The sequence below is a fragment of the Dermacentor andersoni genome, chromosome 1 (genome assembly GCF_023375885.2).
Source record: "Dermacentor andersoni chromosome 1, qqDerAnde1_hic_scaffold, whole genome shotgun sequence".
NCBI classification, from domain to species: Eukaryota; Metazoa; Arthropoda; class Arachnida; order Ixodida; family Ixodidae; genus Dermacentor; species Dermacentor andersoni.
Window position 1 is genome coordinate 181,648,604 of NC_092814.1, and position 26,081 is coordinate 181,674,684.

The 26,081-nt window shown below is 48.7% G+C and overlaps 1 protein-coding gene across 1 annotated transcript in view; it reads left to right on the top strand.

Moving 5' to 3' along the window:
- The first annotated feature begins 4,955 nt into the window (after positions 1–4,955).
- Positions 4,956–26,081, top strand: part of ko (Stork-head domain-containing protein knockout) — a 426,112-nt gene continuing 404,986 nt past the window's right edge. Inside the window, exon 1 of the mRNA XM_050195189.3 lies at positions 4,956–5,458. Within this exon, the coding sequence (XP_050051146.1) occupies positions 5,116–5,458 (343 nt within the window). The 5' untranslated portion in view covers positions 4,956–5,115. The remainder of the gene's footprint in view (positions 5,459–26,081) is intronic.

The window sequence follows — 26,081 nt, forward strand, 5'->3', positions numbered from 1 at the left end:
TGGCCATGTCGTCCCTGCAAACTTCTTAATCTCATCCGCCCACCTAACTTTCTGCCGCCCCCTGCTACGCTTCCCTTCCCTTGGAATCCAGTCCGTAACCCTTAATGACCATCGGTTATCTTCCCTCCTCATTACATGTCCTGCCCATACCCATTTCTTTTTCTTGATTTCAACTAAGATGTCATTAACTCGCGTTTGTTCCCTCACCCAATCTGCTCTTTTCTTATCCCTTAACGTTACACCTATCATTCTTCTTTCCATAGCTCGTTGCGTTGTCCTCAATTTGAGTAGAACCCTTTTCGTAAGCCTCCAGGTTTCTGCCCCGTAGGTGATTACCGGTAAGACACAGCTATTATACACTTTTCTCTTGAGGGATAATGGCAACCTGCTGTTCATGATCTGAGAATGCCTGCCAAACGCACCCCAGCCCATTCTTATTCTTCTGATTATTTCCGTCTCATGATCCGGATCCGCAGTCACTACCTGCCCTAAGTAGATGTATTCCCTTACGACTTGCAGTGCCTCGTTGCCTATTGTAAATTGCTGTTCTCGTCCGAGACTGTTAAACATTACTTTAGTTTTCTGCAGATTAATTTTTAGACCCACTCTTCCGCTTTGCCTCTCCAGGCCAGTGAGCATGCATTGCAGTTGGTCCCCTGAGTTACTAAGCAAGGCAATATCATCAGCGAATCGCAAGTTACTCAGGTATTCTCCATTAACCTTTATCCCCATTTCTTCCCAATCCAGGTCTCTGAATACCTCCTGTAAACACGCTGTGAATAGCATTGGAGAGATCGTATCTCCCTGCCTGACGCCTTTCTTAATTGGGATTTTGTTGCTTTCTTTATGGAGGACTACGGTGGCTGTGGAGCCGCTATAGATATCATTCAGTATTTTTACATACGGCTCGTCTATACCCTGATTCCGTAATGCTTCCATGACTGCTGAGGTTTCGACAGAATCAAATGCTTTCTCGTAATCAATGAAAGCTATATATAAGGTTATATTCCGCACATTTCTCTATCACCTGATTGATAGTGTGAATATGATCTATTGTTGAGTAGCCTTTACGGAATCCTGCCTGGTCCTTTGCTTGACAGAAGTCTAAGGTGTTCCTGATTCTATTTGCGATTACCTTAGTAAATAGTTTGTAGGCAACGGACAGTAAGCTGATCGGTCTATAATTTTTAAAGTCTTTGGCGTCCCCTTTCTTATGGATTAGGATTATGTTAGCGTTTTTCCAAGATTCCGGTACGCTCGACGTCATGAGGCATTGCGTATACAGGGTGGCCAGTTTCTCTAGAGCAATCTGCCCACCATCCTTCAACAAATCTGCTGTTACCTGATTCTCCCCAGCTGCCTTCCCCATTTGCATATCTCCCAAGGCTTTCTTTACTTCTTCCGGCGTTACCTGTGGGATTTCTAGTGTCGCCGTTCGGGCTCCTCCACGTCCACTTTCGGCTATCCCGCTTGCGGAAGAAGGTATTCATTATCCTCATATTATTCTGTTCCGCAAACTCTACTAATAACTCTCCCCTGATGTTTCTAGTGCCTATGCCATATTCCCCCGCTGCTTTGTCTCCAGCCTGTTTCTTGCCTACCTTGGCATTAAGGTCGCCCATTAGTAAAGTGTATTTGGTTTTCACTCTACCCATCGCCAATTCCACGTCTTCATAGAAGCTTTCGACCTCCTGGTCATCATGACTGGATGTAGGGGCGTAGACCTGTACAATCTTCATTTTGTACCTCTTATTAAGTTTCACAACACGACCTGCCACCCTCTCGTTAATGCTATAGAGTTCCTGTATGTTACCAGCTATATTCTTATTAATCAGGAATCCGACGCCTAGTTTTCTTCTCTCCGCCAAGCCCCGGTAGCACACGACGTGCCCGCTTTTTAGCACTGTATATGCTTCTTTTGGCCTCCTAACTTCACTGAGCCCTATTATATCCGATTTACTGCCCTCTAATTCCTCCAATAGCACTGCTAGACTCGCCTCACTAGATAACGTTGTAGCGTTAAACGTTGCCAGGTTCATATTCCAATGGCGGCCTGTCCGGAGCCAGTGATTCTTAGCACCCTCTGCTGCGTTGCAGGTGTGACCGCCGCCGTGGTCAGTTGTTTCACAGCTGCTGGGGACTGAGGGGCCGGGGTTTAATTGTGTTGTTCATATAGGAGGTTGTGGCGAAGTGCTGCACCAGGGTGGCCAATCCTGCTCTGGTGAGGGAGTGCGTTACCGGTTCTGGTCACCGGGATCAGGCCACACTCCAGGCCTGCTTGTGCAATTTTATCAACACGCGGATTTTTTTTTTTAATCCGGTGGAAAATTGCCGGCACCGGGATTCGAACCACGGACCTCTTGCACGCGAGGCGGGTGTTCTACCTCTACGCCACCGCTCTAACCCACGACCTTCGGTGGAAGTCGGACCCACTTGTAGATATGGGCGAAACGGCCATATCTCTAAGTTAGTTTCTAATTGACATCGTGAAGGTCGAGAGTCAAACCTGCTACCATTGATGTTAATTAAGGCACTCGAACCCACAAACTTTGGTGGAAGCCGAACCCACTTGGAGATATGGGCGAACCGGCCATATCTCCAAGTTGGATTCTAATTGACATCGTGAAGGCCGAAAGTCGAACCTGCTACCATTGATGTTAATTAAGGCGAAGTGAATTAAGGCACATTTAATTAAAGTAAAGTTAATTAAGGTACTCGAACCCACGACCTTTGGTGGAAGCCGAACCCACTTGGAGATATGGGCGATCCGGCCACATCTCCAAGTTGGATTCTAATTGACATCGTGAAGGTTGAGAGTCCAACCTGCTGCCATTGATGTTAATTAAGGCGAAGTGAATTAAGGCACAGTTAATTAAAGTTAATTAAGGCACTCGAACCCACAACCGTTGGTGGGAGGAGAACCTTCGACCTTGGGTGGGAGACGAATCTGTGACCCTTGGTGTTAATTAGGGCGAAGTTAATTAAGGCACAGTTATTTAAGGTAGATATAATTAAGGCAATATAGGAAGCAACGCATTCGAATGAAAATATCAGGTAATGTAATGATGTCTCGTGAGCGCTCGGGCTTTCGCCTTCATCCTATTTAGCGTACGCTAAGTGACTGTCAACTTTTACGTTTGTGCATATGCTATGCTGTGTATGACATTTTTAGTTTGCGCTGTACTGAATATACTGGTATGTTAGGTTTCTCTTCTTTTTTTCGGTTATTGTATCACAACAATGCTTTAACTAATCTGTAATGCTTATGTATAAATTAATATTTCCTTGTGCACACGGACTACTTGATTTTGTAATTATTAAAATGTGTTAGTTCCCGTTTGTATACACGCATTTTCTTTTTTTTTTTTTTTTGTAATTTGACTCATCTACCCACCTGTGCATTCACATGTGAGCGCCCGCTGCCTTCTGCTGCTCTTCATGGGTTTTGGGGCTGGCAAAGTCGCCTGCGCGCCACTTTTTACAAGGAACCGCACCATAGAATTCTTTTCATGGGAAATAAAGTCATTCATTCAAATATAGCGTCGGCGCACAAATTGTAATCCATGCATATGGCTCCCATACGGCATCCTAATCCAGCATAAATATTCTTGTAGCGCCTCTGGGACCACCTGAACCCGCCGTGGTTGCTCAGTGGCTATGGTGTTAGGCTGCTGAGCACGAGGTCGCGGGATCGAATCCCGGCCATGGCGGCCGCATTTCGATGAAGGCGAAATGCGAAAACACCCGTGTACTTAGATTTAGGTGCACGTTAAAGATCCCCGGGTGGTCGAAATTTCCGGAGTCCTCCACTACGGCGTGCCTCATAATCAGAAAGTGGTTTTGGCACGTTAAACCCCATAATTAAATTAATGGGACCACCTGAATGATACGTTTCCGCCAGTTCTTCGAAAAGAAAAATGACATCAACTTAATATGTGGAACGACACTTTCATTGAATGCGTAGTTCTAAAGTGATCATTGTAACTTACTCTGCGAAATTTTATTTTTAGAAATATCTAAGGTGGACAAATAAGGTTTCTGCGTGTGGTTATCCTCAGAAATAGGGGTTAATTGTTCTAGTGCAATCATAGAACATCTACGAACGGTACGGCCAGGTATGTGAACATTTGCAAATATTCTTCTTCGACGGGAACAAGATCTACCCAGACATTTATCCCAATCCCACGTGCCATATCTGCAAGACACAGCCAGCCACACTTCCACACATGCTTTGGGACTGTACACAACAATACCCCGACCCTAACCCCACGACCCTCTCGTCGAGATCGCACGTTGCCCTGCGTAGCTCCAACCTTGACGACCAACTCTGGGCGACCCAGCAAGCCTGCGAGGCGGCGAAGAGGCAACACCTCGACGTCCCCACGTGGGAGGCCTAGGTCCAGCCACCACCTCTTGCTGGTTTCAATAAAGTTTATTCAGTCAGTTAGTCGAAGGAAAACAAAGAAACAAACAAACATGTACAACACAGAGGTCAGTAAATTTCAAAGTTTGGCTTCGACTGTGTTCGCCAGATGACCGCAAGGTTTAATGCAGTGCATGGCTCGCAGTTATACCTCTTTTCCTAAAACTGTCCATGGGTTCGATTGTTTCTGGACAGAGGTACGCAACTGCCGGAAGTAGTGAAATATAAACTGACGGGTGGCTGGTGTACAGTACGCTTCTGAATGCCCCGCGCCGAAGCGCAGCAGCGGCTGACCCTTGACGATGCGTCGATTCTGGCGGCCCCCGAAGCACACAGCCACCGGTCGCCCAAGGCGAAGACCTGAGCGTTGCAGCCGTCGGCCGCTGCGCGTCGCCAGCCGCCCCGCCGTCGTCCGCAGCGGGCCACCGCGACGCGAGGGCCTCCCCCCTCGCCCCAGCGTCTCCCGCGCCTCTCCCACCGGGGCGAGCGGGGGGGAGCCCAACCTGTCCTCAGCGGAGTGCCGGGCAGAAGCAGCAGAAGCGCGTCGGGCCGGTCGGCGTGTGGCAGCGGCGGGAGCATCGAGAGGAGCCGAGCGTGCGTGAGGATATTGTTGGGGCGGTGGTGCGCGCGCGACACAAGCGGCGGTGCTCGTTGGTGTGCTGACGTGCCATGTGATCGGTGCTGGTGCTGCGATGGCACCGCGACCGGAGGACAGGCGCCGCTGCCTGCTGCTGGGCAACTGCCTGGTGGTGGTGTGTCGCCGGGTGGGCAGCGATGACGACCAGGATGAGGCGTCGGCCCAGGACAGGGCGGGCCCGCCCGGTTGGTCCCTGTTCCGCGGCTTCGTCCACGAAAACGCGCAATGCTTCTGGAACCAGTGCCTGGTGCAGAGCGTCGCCTGCCTGGAATATCGTGGCTACCTGATCCCTTCGACCATCTTCGTTTCCGGCAACGAGTACACACTCGAAGTGGTGCGCTCCGCCTGGTCCCGCCGGGTGCTGCGTCCGCCGGTCGGATACGAGATCCAGAAACTCGGTGAGTCGCCAGCTCGAAACGGAGTCGCAGAGGTTTTCTTTCTTTTCACTTTGCTCGCTTTGCTACCGTCTTGAGCCATGAGTGTATCTCACACGAGAGCCTCAATCGCCGTTGCAACCTGTGTGGCCCCAACGGCTATCGAAGCTCTCCGCTCTTGTGCCTCTTTTTGTACCCGCTGCACAGCACTTGACAGCTTTGTGAGCCTCTAAGACGCTGAGCCGTTAGCGCCAAGGCTCTCGTTCTTGCTTCTCTCTATCCGCACAGAGCCGCTGCTTTCAAGCATGCGAGTGTCTCGCCCGACGCTGATTGAGGCGCATGCATGATCGCAGAGTTCAACGGTCGTAGGCCGGTGCGTACACATGTGCAGAGCGCTTGTTGAGGAACTTCGAGGTCGTCTGGAAATTGTGGCAGCCTTTGCAATGACTGTATCTTGTCTGTGCAGAGCTTTGGTTCGACTACATCGTTTTTGTGTGCGTGTGTGTGTGGTGTATGTATGTTTCTTCTCTTGTTTTTTTTAAATTTAATTTGCTTCATGATAAATTTTATGGTGCGCCGCAGCTGAGCCTGATTGAATTGAACCGCTGAACCATCCGAACTGAGTGAAATACTTTGATTTCGGCGATGATTGTTTGAACAGCCGTTCAGCAATCTCCCAAGTCAGGCAGGTGTATGCTGTGCCCGCCTTGTGCTGGTCCCGTGGTTATTGCATTTTGTAACTCACGCTGGCACAGAAATCGCGCTCTAGACAGTATCTCAACGCTCTCTGTGTTATATATGGAAGGAATGAAATCTCGAAACTTTATTTTTTTTTTTAAATTTGATCAGTAAGCGTTCATCTATGTTATCGAAAAACATAGATCTTGGTGACGAGTAGACGATGTCGATTCATGTTCGTGACCGAGATAAAAAGTCAATGCGTGCTTTTTTCAAGGCTTTTCAGTGCATCAGTTATTTGGCATCATATCACGCAATGAGTTACGCTACAGTACACTGCTGTAGTACCCCTCCAAAATCCATCTCTCTCCTTTCGTGATCGTTTTTAGTGAATCCTCCCTTCTGGCAAAATAATTACTGATGATCGTGGTTTCGGCACGTGAATCTCCAGAGCTTAATTTCATTAATAATAACTGAAGCTATAATAAAGTTCACTAGTGGTCTTCAGCTTTCTAAAGCGAACTTTTTGACTCGGCTTTGGCACGAATTCCGCTCTTAAACATTCTCGCTCTTGGCCCATTTTGAGAACTACGCAGACAAAGCATATTTTTGCAGGGTATGGACAAATAATTGCCACAAGGTTTTCAGAATCAAGGAATACCTGCTTAAAAAGCTTTGTTTTAAGCACAGTGCGCTCTTTGCTCTTTCCTTTCAACTTTGCCATTCTTTCGTACGCCCGTATACTAACAGGAGTATGAGCTTGGTGTCAGCCGGTACATCTGGACCGCGTACGAGAACAGGCACGTCGCTGAACGGCTTGCATGTCAACCTTGGAACCGACGCGCTCGCTCAGAAGCACGCTGTGTCTGAGTCAAACGTATACAGCGATTTCCATGTACCGGTTTGATTCTGTGCTCAAGTGCGCCGCAGCAGCGGAAGGTGCGTAGAAGCGCACCTCGAGGAACTGGCTTTTATCGGCACTCTGTCTACGGGAGATCAAGCGCGCGATGTGTGAGGCCATGCACTCCCATTACGCCTGTGCTGGGAACGACTGTATACGTTCTTATGATTAAATTCGACGGCCGCGCATATATGTGCCTGTGAGCTAGTAACGTACGCAGTTTGTCAACTTGCGGAAACCCTATTTTTGTTGTTGGTCGTGCGTGACTTTTGACGAGCTGTGCTGCTGCGATAATAAAGTAAATGCCGCTGCCGCGGACATGACAGACCTTACTTTTCGGCTATTCATTAATGCGCCTAGGTAGTGTGCCATTGCGTTTCAGACCTAAACGCGCCGCTCCAGCAAAGTTGCAGCATTAGCGAAATGACGAAACATATTTGCGCGATAAGGGAATTACAAATCACCAACTACATTGAAGCGGAAATTGCCTTCATTTCCGTGCTGGATACCTTCAAATTTGAAACGTCACAAATGACAAAAGCCACAGCAGGCATGGCTTTCCGGTCCGCGGTTAGCACTCGGAAGGCAATGTAAGGTATAAGTTCCTAACGTATAACTTGGCATCTAAAGTGAATCCGTGCTGAATCGTGGCGACATTAATTGGCTGCGAACTTACCTGTGCAACTTCCGAAACTGAGCAGCTCCGCTGTTACATGTCGCGTACAGTGAATAAGCCCCTTACATACGATCTGCGAATGTAAGGCGTCAGAAGGAGCTCCAGCTGGCTGTAGGTTCGGCAGACCACGTTTGGGTTCCCCCCATTTGCTTGTGCCCGTCCGCCACCATGCACTCACGAAGCATGTATACACGTTATTAACAAAGTCACTTGTACTGTGACTTTGTCATTTGCGACGTCTCGAATGCGAATGTGCGCCGAAAGAAGACACACAGTTTTAGCTTCAAAGTAGTCGGTGGTGTGCTATAATACCGTGGATTCTGGGCACTTGAGACGAACATTCGACAGTCCCATCTTCAAAACAGTATTATGGCTAAGCTCGGCCAGTGGTCACCGTCGTTAGACCAGCTCAGTCTGCCTTCAATATTTGTTGTTTGAGCGTCTGTGTAGAGAGAACGACAGTGAAAAGGGACTAAAGACCGGGACGAGTCTCAAAACTGTTTTGAAGGTGAGACACTGACTACGTCTTTCTTTGTTGCTTTTTTTTTTCCCGTACCATGCACTCGCCAGATAATATGCAACAAGTAGTCTGTCACAGCGAGATTGATAGACACGTGTTGCAGTATTCTGTAGGCTGGCTCTTCTTGCTGTAGTCTTTCCTTGTCATTGTGTGTCGAAGACAGGCCGTTGCCTTTGTACCCGCTTATATATTCCGTTCCCTACCCTTATGCGTTGCTGCGCGGAACCCATGGGCGTCGGATGTGCTTGAGAAAGGAAAAGGGGGAGAGATGGAGAGAGGACAGCGGTCACTTGCTTGGCCACTATACACTGGCAAACTTGAGCTCGCAGGGGTACGATCGTTCCGCAGACTACGTTTCCGTTATCCCCCCGTTCTCCCCGCACACACGAACAAACAGTGCACCCTACGTTTCCGACTCCGCTACGCAACCCGTATTCATAGGAAATCCTAACACGGGCCGCAACAAGTCCGCAGTATATACATTGTTGAAGTGTAAGAATTCCAAATTGTCTCGGTAACGGTGGTAATAGAAATCCCTTCAGTCGGAATGAAAGAAAAAGCGCCGTCTTCTACCCTCCGTCACAAGCAGCGCTCACGGCGCACTTATGGTCCGCGCTCCGCTGGAAAGGACGAGCGGCGTGACACGGTTCGTTGAACGCGAACCGCGCACGCGCATATTCGCGGTGGGTCCAGCTCTCTTGACGCTGAGAGCTGCCAGCACACAGGCGGCATCAAGGCGGCCTGTACAGGCCGCCTTGGTGTGCGAGCCATGAATGGAAGCGGCAAGCTGATGTGCAAGACAAGCGTCAGCAGAATGCAGCGCGTGCAGAGATGGCGAAAGGTTTCCAAATGAGTCGTTCCGGAGAGTGCTGAACGTTTGCCGTGCTCGACGCCGATAACAATGCCTCTTCGGCCTTATGGGGGGAGGTGAGGCTGCGCAGAGAGTCTAAAGGTCTTTGTTTTCTTGTTTCTGGCCATGCTTAAGGAGCACGAGCCGTAATTTCTGGCCTTGTTTTCGGAGTGCAGGCGTACTTGTAACAACCCCGTAGCCTCGCCTTTTCGCGCAATTAATTGTGCTCAGTGTACACGTAATAACAGGTGGTCCTACGGTGGCCACATCGTCGCGGAAGCTTGGTAACGTGAACGCGGTCGCGCGGCGCACTTACCACTGCGAGGCGGTGGGTGCGCGAAGGCGCGCCGGTTGCTTGTCCACGCGCGTATTTAGGACCGTCGCGGCCCGCGTGAGGACGCCACAGCGACGCCAAGAGTCCGCCGGCAAGGTGTGGCCCAGATGCGCCCTTGTTCGCAGCAGGGTTTTGCTGCCTTCTCGCGAAGCGAAAAAAAAATGGTGCAGTTAGCTGCGCTGCTGCTCCCCGTGCACGCCAACGAGTGATTTTTCACGGCCGCATTTTAACTGGTCATCTGTCTCGCGTATGATTCGCAGCTTAATTCTCGAAAACATCAAAAACATTTCTGCAGAGCATGACCTAGAATTTGTGTAAGAGCTCTGTGCCAGTGTTTCGGGGGGTTCTCTGCGCGTTAGTTTTAACGATCGCCAGTAGAGCAGATAGGCGATGACATTAGCATATTTATTTGCCTTTCAGCGTCAAACGTTCGAAAAAGTCACAAAGGAGCCGGCAATATTTTGCACAGAGGCCACGGGCTAGGCGGGGTACCATTTCTTGTTGATATTCTTAATGAAGTCCAAAATAAAAGGAAAGGCAACTTGCCACTGATGGGAGCCGAACGCGCCAGCTCCACATGACGAGCGAGCGCGACGCCCACACCCATTGAGCTACGCCGAACGGCTGTCCCTCCGTACACTCTCTATCTTTCCCTCTTTCTATTCCCCTTTCCCCACCCCTAGTGTAGGGTAGCAAACCGGGTGCTCGTCTGGTTGACCTCCCTGCCTTTCCTGTCCTTGCTCTCTCTCTCTCTCTCTCTCTGAGTTATACTGTAAAAAAGTTAATTCTATGAATTTACGTGCCATAATCGTGATCTCATTACGAGGCTCGCCTTAGTGGGGGACTCCGGATTAATTTTCACCGCCTGAGGTTCTTTAACCTGTACCTAAATCTAGGCACACGAGCGTCGTGTTTTGCGTTCTGCCCCGATCGAAACGCGGCCGCCGCGGCTGCGCCCGCGAACGTGAGCTCAGCAGCGCAACGCCGTAGCCACTTAGTATACCGCTGCGAGTTGTGTATTTGTGCGCATGCATTAAACCTAGCCCTGGGAGTGTTAGCCATCGCCCACTCACGACCATCATGGCAACGGATGTGCAAAATCCTTTCAACCGAAGGTGACACGTAGTATACTTTATTCTTATAGGAGCAGGCAACTGGCCATCAAAGGTATAATATAGCATACGAGGGCTTATTGGTCAGCCAGGCTCTCGCGGTATTTTTCTTATAACGTGATATAGGTGCACGAAGCGAAGCCAATACGCGGCCCAGTAATCTGTCAAGTGTAGCTTCAGCATTTGTCGAGCCGAACTTAGACAGTGACACTTTTTATCGATCAATCGCAGTCTTCTGTGTCTTCTGCGTTCCGCGAAGCTTATACCGCGACTGGGGGGTCGTAATTTGGCGGGTGAAGCCTTGAAGTGGTTCATCATCGAATTTCGCGAACCTGGTGACTCCACGTACACAGCGTGAAAGCCTGAAGTTTACTCTTCCTTATTCTTTCCTTTAGCAATGATGCTACGCTTCTGAAACCGAGTGCGGCTCAGTTCATTCCTGTCGCGGCACTGCCAGCGCAGAGACACCGAGTCGCCATCCTCCTCCTCTCCTAGAATCATTCTGCCCAGCGCCACCCGCGTCATTCGTGCCTGTCGACCCCGTGCACTCGGGAGCCACCTTGCCGTTATAAATGGTAGAAGGTTAATTGGAAGTGCCTATTACTCTTCACGGGGTGACCAGGCCAGTCTTGTGGCTGTGAGAGGATTACGGCAAGGTCTGTGTGGCCAATTAGGGTACCCTGGTCCGAAAGCTATCTTTTGCGTTCACCTTGTGTACGCTTTCCCCCACCCCTTATTTGCGGCCCGACGCATCTGCTACCAAAATAACTGCCCCCATAGAGGCTTATAAATGACCCGTGAACTATTTGCCAACGACGTCTGGACGGCGCGCGTCTGCAACTGTGCCAGTGCGCGCTGCCCCCAAACGTATATAAACCACTTAACCTTAAGTAAGCGCGTTCGAGAGCTTCGTTATAACGATTATAATTGATGGTTAATTGTAGGAATGGCCGTCCTGTGGAGTGTCGCATTCTCAGGCTTTGTTCGGGTTTCGGTGGTGGCGCAATTCTAACGGCCCGTGTTTATACTTAATTGGAGCACATTATATATATATATATATATATATATATATATATATATATATATATATATATATATATATATGTGTGTGTGTGTGTGTGTGTGTGTGTGTGTGTGTGTGTGTGTGTGTGTGTGTGTGTGTGTGTGTGTGTGCGCGCGCGCGCCTCCCGCGGTCAGCGTTCATTGTTTGGTCTTTCCGGCAATTCAATATCTGCTGAAGTAAAGAGAAGGACAATAGCTCGACTTTCACGGGTGGACAAAGGGCCCACTAATCAGCTGCTGCTAAAGCAAGCGCTGCTTGCTGTAATTGCTTAGTCTTACCAGTGCGTCAATGGCACGAAGCCTTCATGCTTCATGGTGGCCTTGTTGCTGCGTTCTGTGTACGTTAACGTACCTCTCAGCGAGGGAGAGCGCGGCAGAGCAGTGCACCTGGATGAAACATCCTTTGTGCGCGCCCATCCCTCTGCTCTGCTGTCTCGTTTCGCTTGTTCTCCCACTTCTTTCTGACACAATTTCAGGGTCTAGCGAAATGACAGAGTGAATGACTATGGCGAGACGGGTCCTCTGGGCTATTTTAATTAAGTAGCACGAATGCCGCCTCGCAGTATTTTTTTTTTCTTTTTTTGCAGCCCCAAGGGGCTTCCTATACGTAGTGCTTAATGAGCAACCAGGCGCCACCGTCTACGCGTGTTTCTCAAAAGGCGATGGGACAGTATAGGGACAGTGAACTAGAGTGCTAAGGTCACTGTACCACAGGAATACCGGGATAGGATGGTTTGGTTTCAACGTGGCGTGGGCTTAAAACGCAGACATGGCTGGGCCTAAACAAGGCCAGTAAACGAACATCGACAACGGTATAACGTATATGAAACTGGCGAACCAGCGCAGACTTTCTCGTTCTTTTTGGAAATATCGCGACCCGTCGGTGGTGCTGTGTATACATTCGGCATAGCTGTACAGCCAAGCCAGTCTCTTTAGCTGCTCAGTTACGATATTTCTCAGTTCTGGCGCGTCTTGCACCCTCTCGCATGTCGGGTGTCCGTTTCTACAGACGAGTAGCACGATACAGGCAGAACGTGACTGCTTACCAACCACTGCACCCAATTCTCCGCTGTTATTGCAGTGGTTACCCGTATATTACATCCTCGAAGTGACTTAGAAGGTACCTGCGGGTACGTAACTCATTAAAAATCATTCGTGTCGAAGGCCTCGGAAGGGAGGGCTGTGGTAGCACGAACGAAGTTTCGTAAGGCTGATATTGGCTAACTTCCGTCCATACAGCGTCGCAGGGTTTAGCAAATACGCCGCGTCTGCACCTAAGCTCAGGAAACGCGGATTACTCCATTTCGCTTCCGTAAGAATGCTGCTGCTGTGGCGGGAAATCAAATCCGCCAGCTTGCGCGTAAGAGTAGAACGCCACAGCCGTCGAGCTGCCGCGGCGGACATTGTGGATGACATCGACCACAGTGCGATCCACTTCGCGTCGTCTGTTCTGAAGCAGACGGGACATTGGTTTCTTCCACTGGGCTCGAATGACATGAACTGTGCAATATGGCGCGATTATGAGGCATTTATGCATGCTATGTTTTAATACGTAAAGGGCTGGTGCGCCTCACACCTCCCCCCCCTCCTTTTTTCGCTGCGGCAGGAATTGTTCAAGCAATTTTATGCGCTCAAGGTGGAGGCTTAGCTTCAAGGCCGTGAACGGACCCTTCGGAGACGAACGGGCTCATATAGTCGCGTCCATTCTCGTCATCACTACTCGTATACCCCTCTTTTTCTTCTTGCCCCTTTCCCTCCGAACAGAGTAGCAGGCTAGAGGACTGTTACCTCAGGCCAACCTTCCTGCGTTTCCCCAAATAAATTATATTTCTCTCTGAATGCGATTCACACTGCGCAAGGCTGAACATGAAGAGGCGTTTTTCTTTTCTCCATGCATAACTTAAAAAACACGACACACGCTTCCACCCTCCATGTATACCATCGCGACAATTCACCCGAGATTCCTGGCCCACTTCACTCATCGGCCGTCGCGGCGGCGGGCTTGCGCGTCCGAAGCAGTGTACGTGTCGTCGCCGCCGCCGCCGTCAGTCATTCATTCAGTCAGTCGATCACTCGGTCCTTCCGTGGCCAGAAATGGCTGGCCAATAAGCGGGCTCGCCACCACCACACCGGCTTCGGCGGCCGGCCGGCCCGCCGTACGACAAGTTTCAACACGCGGCAACCAGTTCTGCCGCCGCCGCCGCCGCTTCCAAATGGATCCACACGAGCAGAAAGAAAAAAGCACGGCTCTCGGACAACGCCACCGCGGGAGGGACGCCCGCGGGCAGGTATGAAATAAAAGCAATCGCGCAAGAAAAGAAAGAAAAGCAGGCTCGTTCTGCTGGCTGCCTCCCGCCGGCTGCTGCCGTAGTGGCCGGCTGCTGTCCGGAGGAGCCGACCTTCGAGGGCCAAGTACAAGGGCACATCGTCGGCGGCGGTAGTGGCGGCGGCAGACGCGGTCTTCTGTCGACCCAGTGTGACGTTGCATTTACTATACGCGTACACTCTCGGATTGCGCGAAACTGCACGCGGGCTACGTACTTGCATACGTGTGTTGATTAAGATGATGATGAGTCTTGAAGCGTGGCACGTACCCACAGTTGGGGATGGGCCAAGTATCGGGTTGTTTGTACGCACGGACGATTGCAGCAACGAATGAATAACTGGAAAAATGTAAAGCTGCCAACAAAGGACTATTGCGGTATTCAGAAGTCGGACCAGATCAGTGGATGATTACATATAGAAAAAATTAAAATAAGGTTTGCTGAATGAGTTAGATTGGAAGGAAATTATAATTATATATAGGAATAGTAAGGAAAACAGAGATGAGCATGGCAGACGTTTTGTAGCTTCAACGTAATCATACACAGAGTCAAAACATCACTGTGGCTGAAACGTGCTGGCGAGGCTCCAAGTAGGCGTCGTCCTCGTTTAAGACCAAAACACTTTAATCTTCTTTCTTTCTATCAATTCTTGTTCTTGTTAGCCTGCTGACTTATCTCCTTGTTTTGTCGCGCTGTTCCCTCTTGATTTTGTTTCTCTTTGTCTCTTGGTTCGCAGTTGTGTGTTCATAGCTAAAATTTTCAGATAGCTGCCTTTCTGTGTAATCGAACAACTTATAGTATTTTTCAGCTATAGTAAACTACAGCAGCAACACTCATTATCACAATCGCCATGTAGAGCTCTAACGCTAAATTCGGCACGCGCCGCTTGCTTCATGTTGACAATACACGGCGCTTCTGAGAGATGCAGAAGGTGGCATGTTAACACTGCGATGACAATTACGTGAGCTTCATACATGTCACCTACTACGCTTCCGGCCCTTGGTCTACCTGAAAAGGCTCTTTCGCAGTACTTATATAAATCTCTCTCTCTCTCTCTCTCTCTCTCTCTCTCTCTCTCTCTCTCTATATATATATATATATATATATATATATATATATATATATATATATATATATATATATATATATATATATATATATATATGGGTCATTCCATCTCAAGCGTACTCGGTGTTTTATCGACCATCTGCGATTCTGCTGAAAAAAATCATACTGTTTTACCTCAATGTGGGAAGTAATTATTCAAGCGATTTTTTTGAAAAAAAAATTTTGTAATGCCGTGAGGACGCTTTGAAGGTTGCGCACACAAGTGAAACTATGCCAGGCAGAAAAATTTCTACAAAGTTATTGCTTTGACCTATTACTGCGAATATTTTTTTAAATTGTCGCCAGACGATACTCTTCCGTGACTATAGTCGTTTATTACTTTTCATTTTAATTCACATAATTTTTAGCCGTAAGGAAAAGTCGACAATTGCCCCTTTTTTAATATTTTTTATAAAAAAAAGTAACATTTACACGAGGAATATATTCACAATAGGTGCTTTTTATGTGTGTATACTAGATGATAAAAATATTCTGATAAGAAATAAAACCTCAACTTTCGCTTAATATCATGCTAAAAATGAAAAAAATTACGTTCTGAATCAATTTGTGGCTTCATTTTCGCAATGTAGCGTTCCAAGTAAAAATATGGCATAGTCGGCATTGCATAGTATGCTTTGCTGTCTATCTATGTACAAAGATTTAAAAGATTAAATTTTGTTTTAAGCGAGAAAAAAATTTTTGAACTGCACAATCACAACGTTGCGCGGAGCATCTCTTTGCTTCGCCTTCACTGCATAGCACGTCGGTCGGCGTTTCAGTCTGGCTCATTTTACGTGTTTCTTCTTTTCCTATTTGAAGACGAGGTCTTCTTTGCGACTTCAAGTTGATTTGCGGTTCGTGGGGACTGAGTTTGTGGCCATTGTCATCTTGTAAAATTAGATAATTGCAGGCCTTCTAGTGCACGTAGGACAAGAAATAGGCGACAAGAAATAGGATTCGAGCACCATTTGGAGCACCGTAGAGGTGGTGATGATGGGCACAGACTGTATCATCCAGTGTGCATTTTGAACGCAGAATCAAGAGCCGGCGATCAAATTCGCTCAGTTCTTTGACACTACTGATGTACTGATTTTTCACGTAGATTGTCCCGTGGCACCCATTCGGTCCAAGTTAACAGTGCGGTAATTCAGCACCTGAAAATAAATCGTAAGAATTCTATTGCCAGGAACACGTGCCATTGAATTATATGTTGGCGCATATGTGCCAGAAAGTCTAACTAACATTAGCCACCTGTGCCACGCAAAAAGGCAAGAAACGTAATTCAACTTTATGGCCACGTTTTTTCGTCATCCTACGAATGTAAGGCTAGAATTTTTATGTGCGTCCGGCAATACAGTGGTGCTAAAACCACCCCTTGTCCTGGAGAGCAAATACGTGAACTAGAGACATCGTGTAGTTTAAACGTGCCACGAATTATTACGCAAATCCATGTACCTGAATTCTCAGAAACTGAAGACGCACCGAAACTGTCGTCCAGACCGTCGACTTGATACATTTTATTCACACATGGACCATCGGAAAGAAACTGTAAACATGAACGCCGGTTTGCTTCTGTGACAGCTGTAGCTTTGCCTGGGATAAGGAGGAGCAGTAGCAGACGACACACCTATCGTCTGCTCGTAATGCCGTCGTCTTGACGTCGCTTTCCCAACCTCGGTGGGTGGCGTCGCGGGACGCGTTTACGATACGAATACGTGTTTCAACCACACATTTAAAGCCGCTTCGCAGACATTCTGGGTATCAAGCAGGCCAGTGGCCTTTTTCGTTGTTTTAGGTTTAGCAGAACGCCACAAATCGCCTGTTCGTTGAATAAAGCCACAGTTCTGGTTCCTGTTCTGGCGCGTTTTTGGTGAATGGTGACATGTGAATCGAATTTATTTCGCCGTATTTTTTAAGAATTACGCCTTATAGCTTCTCCGTATATAGTAGTACGCTAACTTTGTGCATCTTTTTCGTCCCAAGCTTAACTCAGACGCCCATTTTTTGTCCTACGTGCACTAGAAGGCCTGCAATTATCTAATTTTACAAGATGACAATGGCCACAAACTCAGTCCCCACGAACCGCAAATCAACCTGAAGTCGCAAAGAAGACCTCGTCTTCAAATAGGAAAAGAATAAACACGTAAAATGAGCCAGACTGAAACGCCGACCGACGTGCTATGCAGTGAAGGCGAAGCAAAGAGATGCTCCGCGCAACGTTGTGATTGTGCAGTTCAAAAATTTTTTTCTCGCTTAAAACAAAATTTAATCTTTTAAATCTTTGTACATAGATAGACAGCAAAGCATACTATGCAATGCTGACTATGCCATATTTTTACTTGGAACGCTACATTGCGAAAATGAAGCCACAAATTGAGTCAGAACGTAATTTTTTTCATTTTTAGCATGACATTAAGCGAAAGTTGAGGTTTTATTTCTTATCAGAATATTTTTATCATCTAGTATACACACATAAAAAGCACCTATTGTGAATGTATTCCTCATGTAAATGTTACTTTTTTTTATAAAAAATATTAAAAAAGGGGCAATTGTCGACTTTTCCTTACGGCTAAAAATTATGTGAATTAAAATGAAAAGTAATAAACGACAATAGTCACGAAAGAGTATCGTCTGGCGACAATTTAAAAAAAATATTCGCAGTAATAGGTCAAACCAATAACTTTGTAGAAATTTTTCTGCCTGGCATAGTTTCACTTGTGTGCGCAACCTTCAAAGCGTCCTCACGGCATTACAAAATTTTTTTTTCAAAAAAATCGCTTAAATAATTACTTCCCACATTGAGGTAAAACAGTATGATTTTTTTCAGCAGAATCGCAGATGGTCGATAAAACACCGAGTACACTTGAGATGGAATGACCCATATATATATATATATATATATATAGAGAGAGAGAGAGAGAGAGAGAGACTCTTTCACTTTTGTGAACTGAACTGCTCATAAAGCTAGCGCATAGATTTAGAGACTTTCTTCTCTCTTCAGCGACAAATTTTTCAATTTAGTGACTGATGACTTTTTCCAGCGACGTGACCAAATTTCGGAATTTTGGCGACTCTGACGTTAGGAAATTTGCTTGCAAAATAGTCTTCTATGGAACGCACTTTATTAGTCAAGAGCTAGATGTGAGCCTCAGGACGCGTGGGTTCTGCGACCATCATGAAGCAACGGTTGCCTTCACATGACTCAACGTGAGCTCACAAAATGCTTTTTTTTTTATTTCTTACGAAATTTATTTGGATGGGTTTTAACGTTCCGTGTTCTGCACTCTCACTAAATACGTTCGATTGGTGGGCACTTACAAATTCTCTTGTGAGATTTAGAACGCTACAGGTGAATAATAAGGTAGATCGAGTGTAGAAAAGAAAGGCGCATAGATGGGAGGCGATGGGCTCGTTTACGCGAGCCTGAACACACTGCGACGAGCGAACGCGACAGCCATCTCCATCGCATCGCTTGTCGCTGTCGCGCGCAAGATCGCTTCCTTGTCGCATGGATTTTGGACAAATCAGTACTGCGAAAGAGCCTTCAAGTGGACCAAGGGCCGGAAGCGTAGTATAGGTGACATGCATGAAGGTCACATAATTGTCATCGCAGGGTCAACATGCCTACCTCCTGCCTCTTACATAAGTGCCGTGAAAAAGAAAACTTTATGCGACAATGAGGATCAAGTGCTTTCGCGTGCTAAAGGAAAATCTGGTTACTGCTGTTCTTTTGAATCGTGCTTCATTTGAAAGCTCAATATCTCAAGATAAGTGCCGAATCGCAGCTGTCATCGTCCGTTGTTACGGAATCATAAAAGTAAAACCCTATGCTATACGTATACGTGGTGCATTAACTGTTTATTTCTCATTCAAACGGGACCTAAACAAACGTGAGACGTTTAGGTAATTGATTTACGCCACGCTGTAGCGTGTAATATATAGTGTACCGAAATGCCTTGATAACCTAAAATGTACTCAAAAACATTAGCGACAATTTTAACGACTTTGCAGCGCAATGTAGCGGGAATTTAGTAACTTTTACGTCTCACTTTAGCGACAAGCTTCACGAAAACATGGCGACACTGGCGCTTAGCATCGTATACCAGACGACAAGCTTTGGACAATGAGCCCCTGGAACACTCACAGCCAGGTCGTTCGCTCTACGTATACCCTGGGCAACCAGCGCTGAAGCTTCGCGTGCCAACAGCAGCGCCGTAACACACAGCCTATAGCGAGCGGTGGACGCAGTAGCACGCGCATCCATTTTGCATCAGCAAATTGACCCCTAATTTTGAAGCACGTGCGTCCAGCTTCTGATCTGTCTGACGTGGTGGAGCGTAGCAGCGCATGCGCGCTTTGCAACCAGGATGGCTGCATGGGAACTTGGCTGCTCGCATGGGGCTATAAGCAAACAATGATAAAGGCGCGCGTCTGTCACCGTTAAATATGTGGTGCCATTTTCATGGCCTCCCTAAAGGACGGTGTCAGCATATTTGATTTACCCATTCAAACTGCCGTAGCGCCTCCTGGCCAGCCGCTGGTTCCCCGTACCCATTGTCTGCAAAACTTGGACGGCGCAAGAATGGATCACGAGGGAACCGCAAATATATGTATTGACCATGTATTCTACAAAGCGCGCATGCGTGGGACAGAAAACGTGTGCGTGCGTGCGTGCGTGTGTGCGTGTGTGTGTGTGTGTGTGTGTGTGTGTGTGTGTGTGTGTGTGTGTGTGTGTGTGTGTGTGTGTGTGTGTGTGTGTGTGTGTGTGTGTGTGTGTGTGTGTGTGTGTGTGTGTGTGTGTGTGTGTGTGTGTGTGTGTGTGTGCGCGCGCGCGCGTGTGCGTGTGCGCGCGCGCGCGCCTCCCGCGGTCAGCGTTCATTGTTTGGTCTTTCCGGCGATTCAATATCTGCTGAAGTAAAGAGAAGGACAATAACTCGACTTTCACGGGTGGACAAAGGGCCCACTAATCAGCTGCTGCTAAAGCAAGCGCTGCTTACTGTAATTGCTTAGTCTTACCAGTGCGTCAATGGCACGAAGCCTTCATGCTTCATGGTGGCCTTGCTGCAGCGTTCTGTGTACGTTAACGTACCTCTCAGCGAGGGAGAGCGCGGCAGAGCAGTGCACCTGGATGAAACATCCTTTGTGCGCGCCCATCCCTGTGCTCTGCTGTCTCGTTTCGCTTGTTCTCCCACTTCTTTCTGATACAATTTCAGGGTCTAGCGAAATGACAGAGTGAATGACTATGGCGAGACGGGTCCTCTGGGCTATTTTAATTAAGTAGCACGAATGCCGCCTCGCAGTATTTTTTTTTCTTTTTTTGCAGCCCCAAGGGGCTTCCTATACGTAGTGCTTAATGAGCAACCAGGCGCCACCGTCTACGCGTGTTTCTCAAAAGGCGATGGGACAGTATAGGGACAGTGAACTAGAGTGCTAAGGTCACTGTACCACAGGAATACCGGGATAGGATGGTTTGGTTTCAACGTGGCTTGGGCTTAAAACGCAGGCATGGCTGGGCCTAAACAAGGCCAGTAAACGAACATCGACAACGGTATAACGTATATGAAACTGGCGAACCAGCGCGGACTTTCTCGTTCTTTTTGGAAATATCGCGACCCGCCGGTGGTGCTGTGTATACATTCGGCATAGCTGTACAGCCAAGCCAGTCTCTTTAGCTGCTCAGTTACGATATTTCTCAGTTCTGGCGCGTCTTGCACCCTCTCGCATGTCGGGTGTCCGTTTCTACAGACGAGTAGCACGATACAGGCAGAACGTGACTGCTTACCAACCACTGCACCCAATTCTCCGCTGTTATTGCAGTGGTTACCCGTATATTACATCCTCGAAGTGACTTAGAAGGTACCTGCGGGTACGTAACTCATTAAAAATCATTCGTGTCGAAGGCCTCGGAAGGGAGGGCTGTGGTAGCACGAACGAAGTTTCGTAAGGCTGTTATTGGCTAACTTCTGTCCATACAGCGTCGCAGGGTTTAGCAAATACGCCGCGTCTGCACCTAAGCTCAGGAAACGCGGATTACTCCATTTCGCTTCCGTAAGAATGCGGCTGCTGTGGCGGGAAATCAAATCCGCCAGCTTGCGCGTAGGAGCAGAACGCCACAGCCATCGAGCTGCCGCGGCGGCGGACATTGTGGATGACGTCGACCACAGTGCGATCCACTTCGCGTCGTCTGTTCTGAAGCAGACGGGACATTGGTTTCTTCCATTGGGCTCGAATGACATGAACTGTGCAATATGGCGCGATTATGAGGCATTTATATGCATGCTATGTTTTAATACGTAAAGGGCTGGTGCGCCTCGCACCTCCCCCCCTCCTTTTTTCGCTGCGGCAGGAATTGTTCAAGCAATTTTATGCGCTCAACGTGGAGGCTTAGCTTCAAGGCTGTGGACGGACCCTTCGGAGACGAACGGGCTCATATAGTCGCGTCCATTCTCGTCATCACTACTCGTATACCCCTCTTTTTCTTCTTGCCCCTTTCCCGCCGAACAGAGTAGCAGGCTAGAGGACTATTACCTCAGGCCAACCTTTCTGCGTTTCCCCAAATAAATTATATTTCTCTGTGAATGCGATTCACACTGTTAGTCTGTTAGTACGAAAGTAGTGCGGCCACAGTGACGCCAGCGCTCAGCGTTTACTGCTAGTTTTCAAACGCAAGAAAAGTCGGACATGCGCATTTGGCGTGCAGCGCTACGTTATTAGGCATAATTCTAATTACCTGGTCGCTCTCGTTCATACAAAGCAAAACATGTTCCTAAATTAACATGTAAGCGTATCACTATGTCGGCGGTTAGGCTCGGTACTCGAGCGAAACGCTCCTTAGAATACCAAGGTCCTCGTCTGTCCGTAATCACGACGCGTTTCAATGGGAAACGCATATACGAGGAAAGGACGAACAGAAGATAATCCACGCAGCCACGCGTGAAGGACGGGGTGCTGCGTTTAATACGGGACGGAGGAAATGTCTCCTCGTGCAGAGCGGGCGCGCACGTCCGGAAGGAGGCTTCGTGCCGGCCGGCGCAGCAGGCGCTGAACACGAGCAGCTGCGTGGTCGAAACCGACGCGGACAGCGACAAGCCGCTTCCGTGGTAATCGCTTATAACCGCGGGCTCAGCGCGCAACCGGTATGCGCTTCCCGCAACCTCCATAGCCGCGCCACGAAGTGAACCAGCCGCGACAGTGGGCCGCATACGAAAGAGGAATCGCTGCTCGTACGGAGACGCACGCGGCGTCACGAACGTGTCCCTGCGGTGCACGTATGCGCGCGTCGCCCGGCACAGCGGGCGCGCGCGTGCGGCCGCAGCAGGAAGAGAAGCCACCTCCTGGCCGCGGGATACCGCGTTTACCCGCACGCAGTGACGAGGGTCGTCAAATGCGCGCCGCATATGTAGTAAGTATACATGCTACAGAAGCTCGAGCCTTGTTACATGAAAGCACGACGTCGTCGTCGCGGTCCTCCCGCGGTGAGTGTGACGGTCGTCAAGGTAGAACCACTGCGCTCGTGGTTCCACCTTGCGGCTCAGTCGTAAGTTAAAGAGACCCCGAGAGCTGCTGCCTCGTGATTATTACCCTTGAACTTCGTCGGTGACGCAGTAAGCGGAGAAGCCGGGACGTAGCGTTAAACTCATCAGGGCTGCCTGCTTCGCTGGAAAAGCGATATGACGGAGGCAGAGGTGATTGGAACTCCTAGCACGATGCCCATCATGTACGCTGTATATATATATATATATATATATATATATATTTATTTCCGCATTCTTTCTTATTATTATTTTTTTCATAACGCCGAAAGGCACTCCAAACGGGTAACCAAGTTCGCGAGCTTCACACATTGGAATGCTTGCTAATCTTAAGTTGGTGCGAGACACGCATTTTTTTTTTTTTTTTTTGTACGGCAAGCTCTATTGTGCTTCTGAATGTATGGTGTACATGCGACTGGCCAACAGTTACGAGAACCCATCTCTATCGCAGGCACAGAAATTGACGCCTTCGAGTACGAGCAACTGTACGTTTACCACCCTCCATTACACTTTATTTCCTTTTGTGCTCACACGCGATGCACACTTTCAAAATAAATAAATAATTAATTAATTAATAATAATAATAATAATAATAATAACAAATAGAGTAAGTAACTATACTAAACTCAATCTTGCCATTACATGACTTCAAAACACACTTTGCGACTACTTGCTCTGGTACACGTTGCGTTTCGCTTGGCGCCCGAACATGTATACCTAATTTAATAATGTCTCAACACAGAACATTAATAAATAACCAGCCCTTTGGGCATGCGCAGCGAGAAAGATGGGTATTGTCGCGCGTACGTTACCAAGGCTTGACAGCTGAATTCACGCGGTATGTAGGAGTCCTCTCATCGGACAGCGACAGCAGACCGTGCAGTGCCCGCTAACGGTCCACCGCTCACGTGAGCATTCTTGCCCGATTTGCGGGGCACATTTTCCCGTTCGTGAACGCAATCAGCGCTGCATCTGTTCGCGCAAATCGGCGGGATTTTCTGACAGCCCAGCAATCATCGCGGCTGCCTTGTATTCGAACGAGTATGCGGTATACGTGCAGGAGAGCAGAAGAGCCACCATCCGGCGTATCCGGGACATCCGTCTCGTGCCTGCCGCATTGTGTGGGCTACGTCGTCACGAGGGACGTCTCATCCCCGCACCCTCGGGTGCATCTCGCCGGCACGCTTCTAGGTCGCGACGAACACGTAACCGCGGCATCGGCAGATCGATTTGAAGTCGAAAAAGCGGCGCACACTGCGTTGCGGTTTGCGTCGCGGATCATGCAGAGCTGCATGTTATGCGTGCTGGCTGTTTCGCCTGGCCGAGAGCTCATTGTACAGTATACACCATGTCGGTGCCTGCTTACACAGTTTGCATTGGTTCTGCGGTTGCAGCCTGCGTATAGCTGTAGTCTGTTCCGCAAGTTCCCAAGTTCTTATTACGTCTCCGCCAAAAAGAAGAGTGCGATGACAAATTGGTCAGGTCGTGTGGTTTGTAGCTTGTGTCTGGTATCGTCTCACCACCAAATAGACGAAACGGGGAGGGGGGGGGGGGGACGTCGGCGGTGGCGTGCGACCAAATATGGGTCGTACGAGAATCAATCCTAATTAATGGTCTTTTACTGTGCAAAGCTGGATATAAGAGATACCATGAATGAGGGCTCTGGGTAAATTATATTGCGCAGTGCACGAGATAGACTTTGCCGCTTGTCACCTAGTTTTTTTTTTTCCCCTTTTAACTTTGTTCTGTCGTTTGTCGTTCGGCCACTGCGCGTACGTGTGACTAATGCCAGAGTCCTTCAACGCTATAAGGACTCTGCTAATGCGCACCTCATTTTTACTTTGATTTGGGATTCGTGTTATCACCGGCGTTATACTGTATTCTATCTTGTTGGGACAATATATCGCTTTGTCACATTAGGGTAATGGGGGCAAGACACAAAGGACATGGTGCACTGTTTCTGGTACGTCACAGCCGAATCACAGTTGGGAAAGTCGACAAGTTGAAATGGATGCGCACAACGCTTGGTAAATGCGTGAACGGAAGACGCTGGCGCATTCTTTATCCGAAATCGGCAATCGATTATTAAAGCCGTGCTGCTGCATGAAACCTTGACCAGACCACAAATCCATTTGCAGAGCAATTTGCGCATTACTTGCATTCCCGCAGAGCATGCACGGGGACTTGACTCGCGGTTGTGAAAGATGCCTCTGACAGACTCGCGCCTTCTGTCCACGTCGTCACCATCTCCAAACCATCTTGTCTTCCCTTTATGCCCGCGCAGAGCAGCTGGCTTGAAGTGCTTGGAGTGCCAAGCTCAGGCCGAAATGTCTTTTCGCTTTTTCTCCTTCAAGAATCACATAACAGATACAACTTGATCATACATCTTGATCGTGCCTGCTGTAGCCGGAATAATTACAAAATAAACAGTTTATCGATCGGTGTTGTGTATAGCGTGCGCCGAAATCTCAGCACACAGACACTCTCGCACTGTATTCTCGCCCCCCCCCCCCCCCCTAGCAAAGTTTTTCGCCGCAGTCTGGAATCGAATGCGCTGCTTCGTGTTAAGCAGCGGAACTCCGCAGAAGCTGAGCGATCGATACGGGCTCCTGGCGTCCGAGGAGATTACGCAAGCGAGTGTGATATCATCATGCAGATAGAGCGTGCCACGCGGATCGCCACAGGTAATTTCTTCAAGAACGCTTGCCGCAGCGACGAGTGCACGACGCGACAGTGCGCCGTGGAAAATGCAGCTCGTTCGAGCGCAGCGCGCCTCGTACCGTCCGAAACACGCGGCCGCTCTCTTCTTCCTCACCCGGGGCTCGCCAGTGACGCTCCCCGCGCGCGTCGTGCAACGCAGCACGCGAGAGGAAGGGGCCGTACGCGGCCGTCATCGCTGCCCGTCAACGGGTCCTCGACCCGCGGGCCGTCCAGCAGATTGCTTCTCGTTGTGCTCGCCGAAGGAAGGGCACCACTGACACCGTCCAGAAAGCGCCGCCAAGCGGGGTCCTGGAAATTCCGCTTGCGAGCCGTCTGGCCGTGGGCGCCGGCGGGGCCGATACCCGGCACCGCAGTTCTGTGCAGCTTTTGACTCCCCAAGCTTTGCTGCGGAAGGATTTACCAATTTTACCAGGCTCGAAGGAACGTCGCCATTTTGGGCGGTTATGTGGAAGCCTTGTGGCTGTACCGTCAACACGCTCCTCCCCCCCCCCCCCCCCCCTCCCTGCCGCCCATCTTTTTTTTTTTTTAATTTTGAAATGAGATTAAGCAAAGAAAAAATATCAAAGTGCCACAGGTTCGCTTGGTGTCGCACGGCGCCGTGAACTAAAGGCCACCGCTCGTATCCCTCTGAAAACGGCCCGATTTACAGGATTAACAGACATTTTCAAGATGGCGCTGATCGTAGACCAGAGGCAATGAAGAAATTGAAGACATTGTGCTGCTTTCGGCAAAAGGAGGCCTCGCAATGTAAATCTTACAAACTGCACTGTCTTGCGCAAGTCAGTCATATCGTTCGTCTTTCTTTCTCTCTTTCTCATTCTTAAGTAATC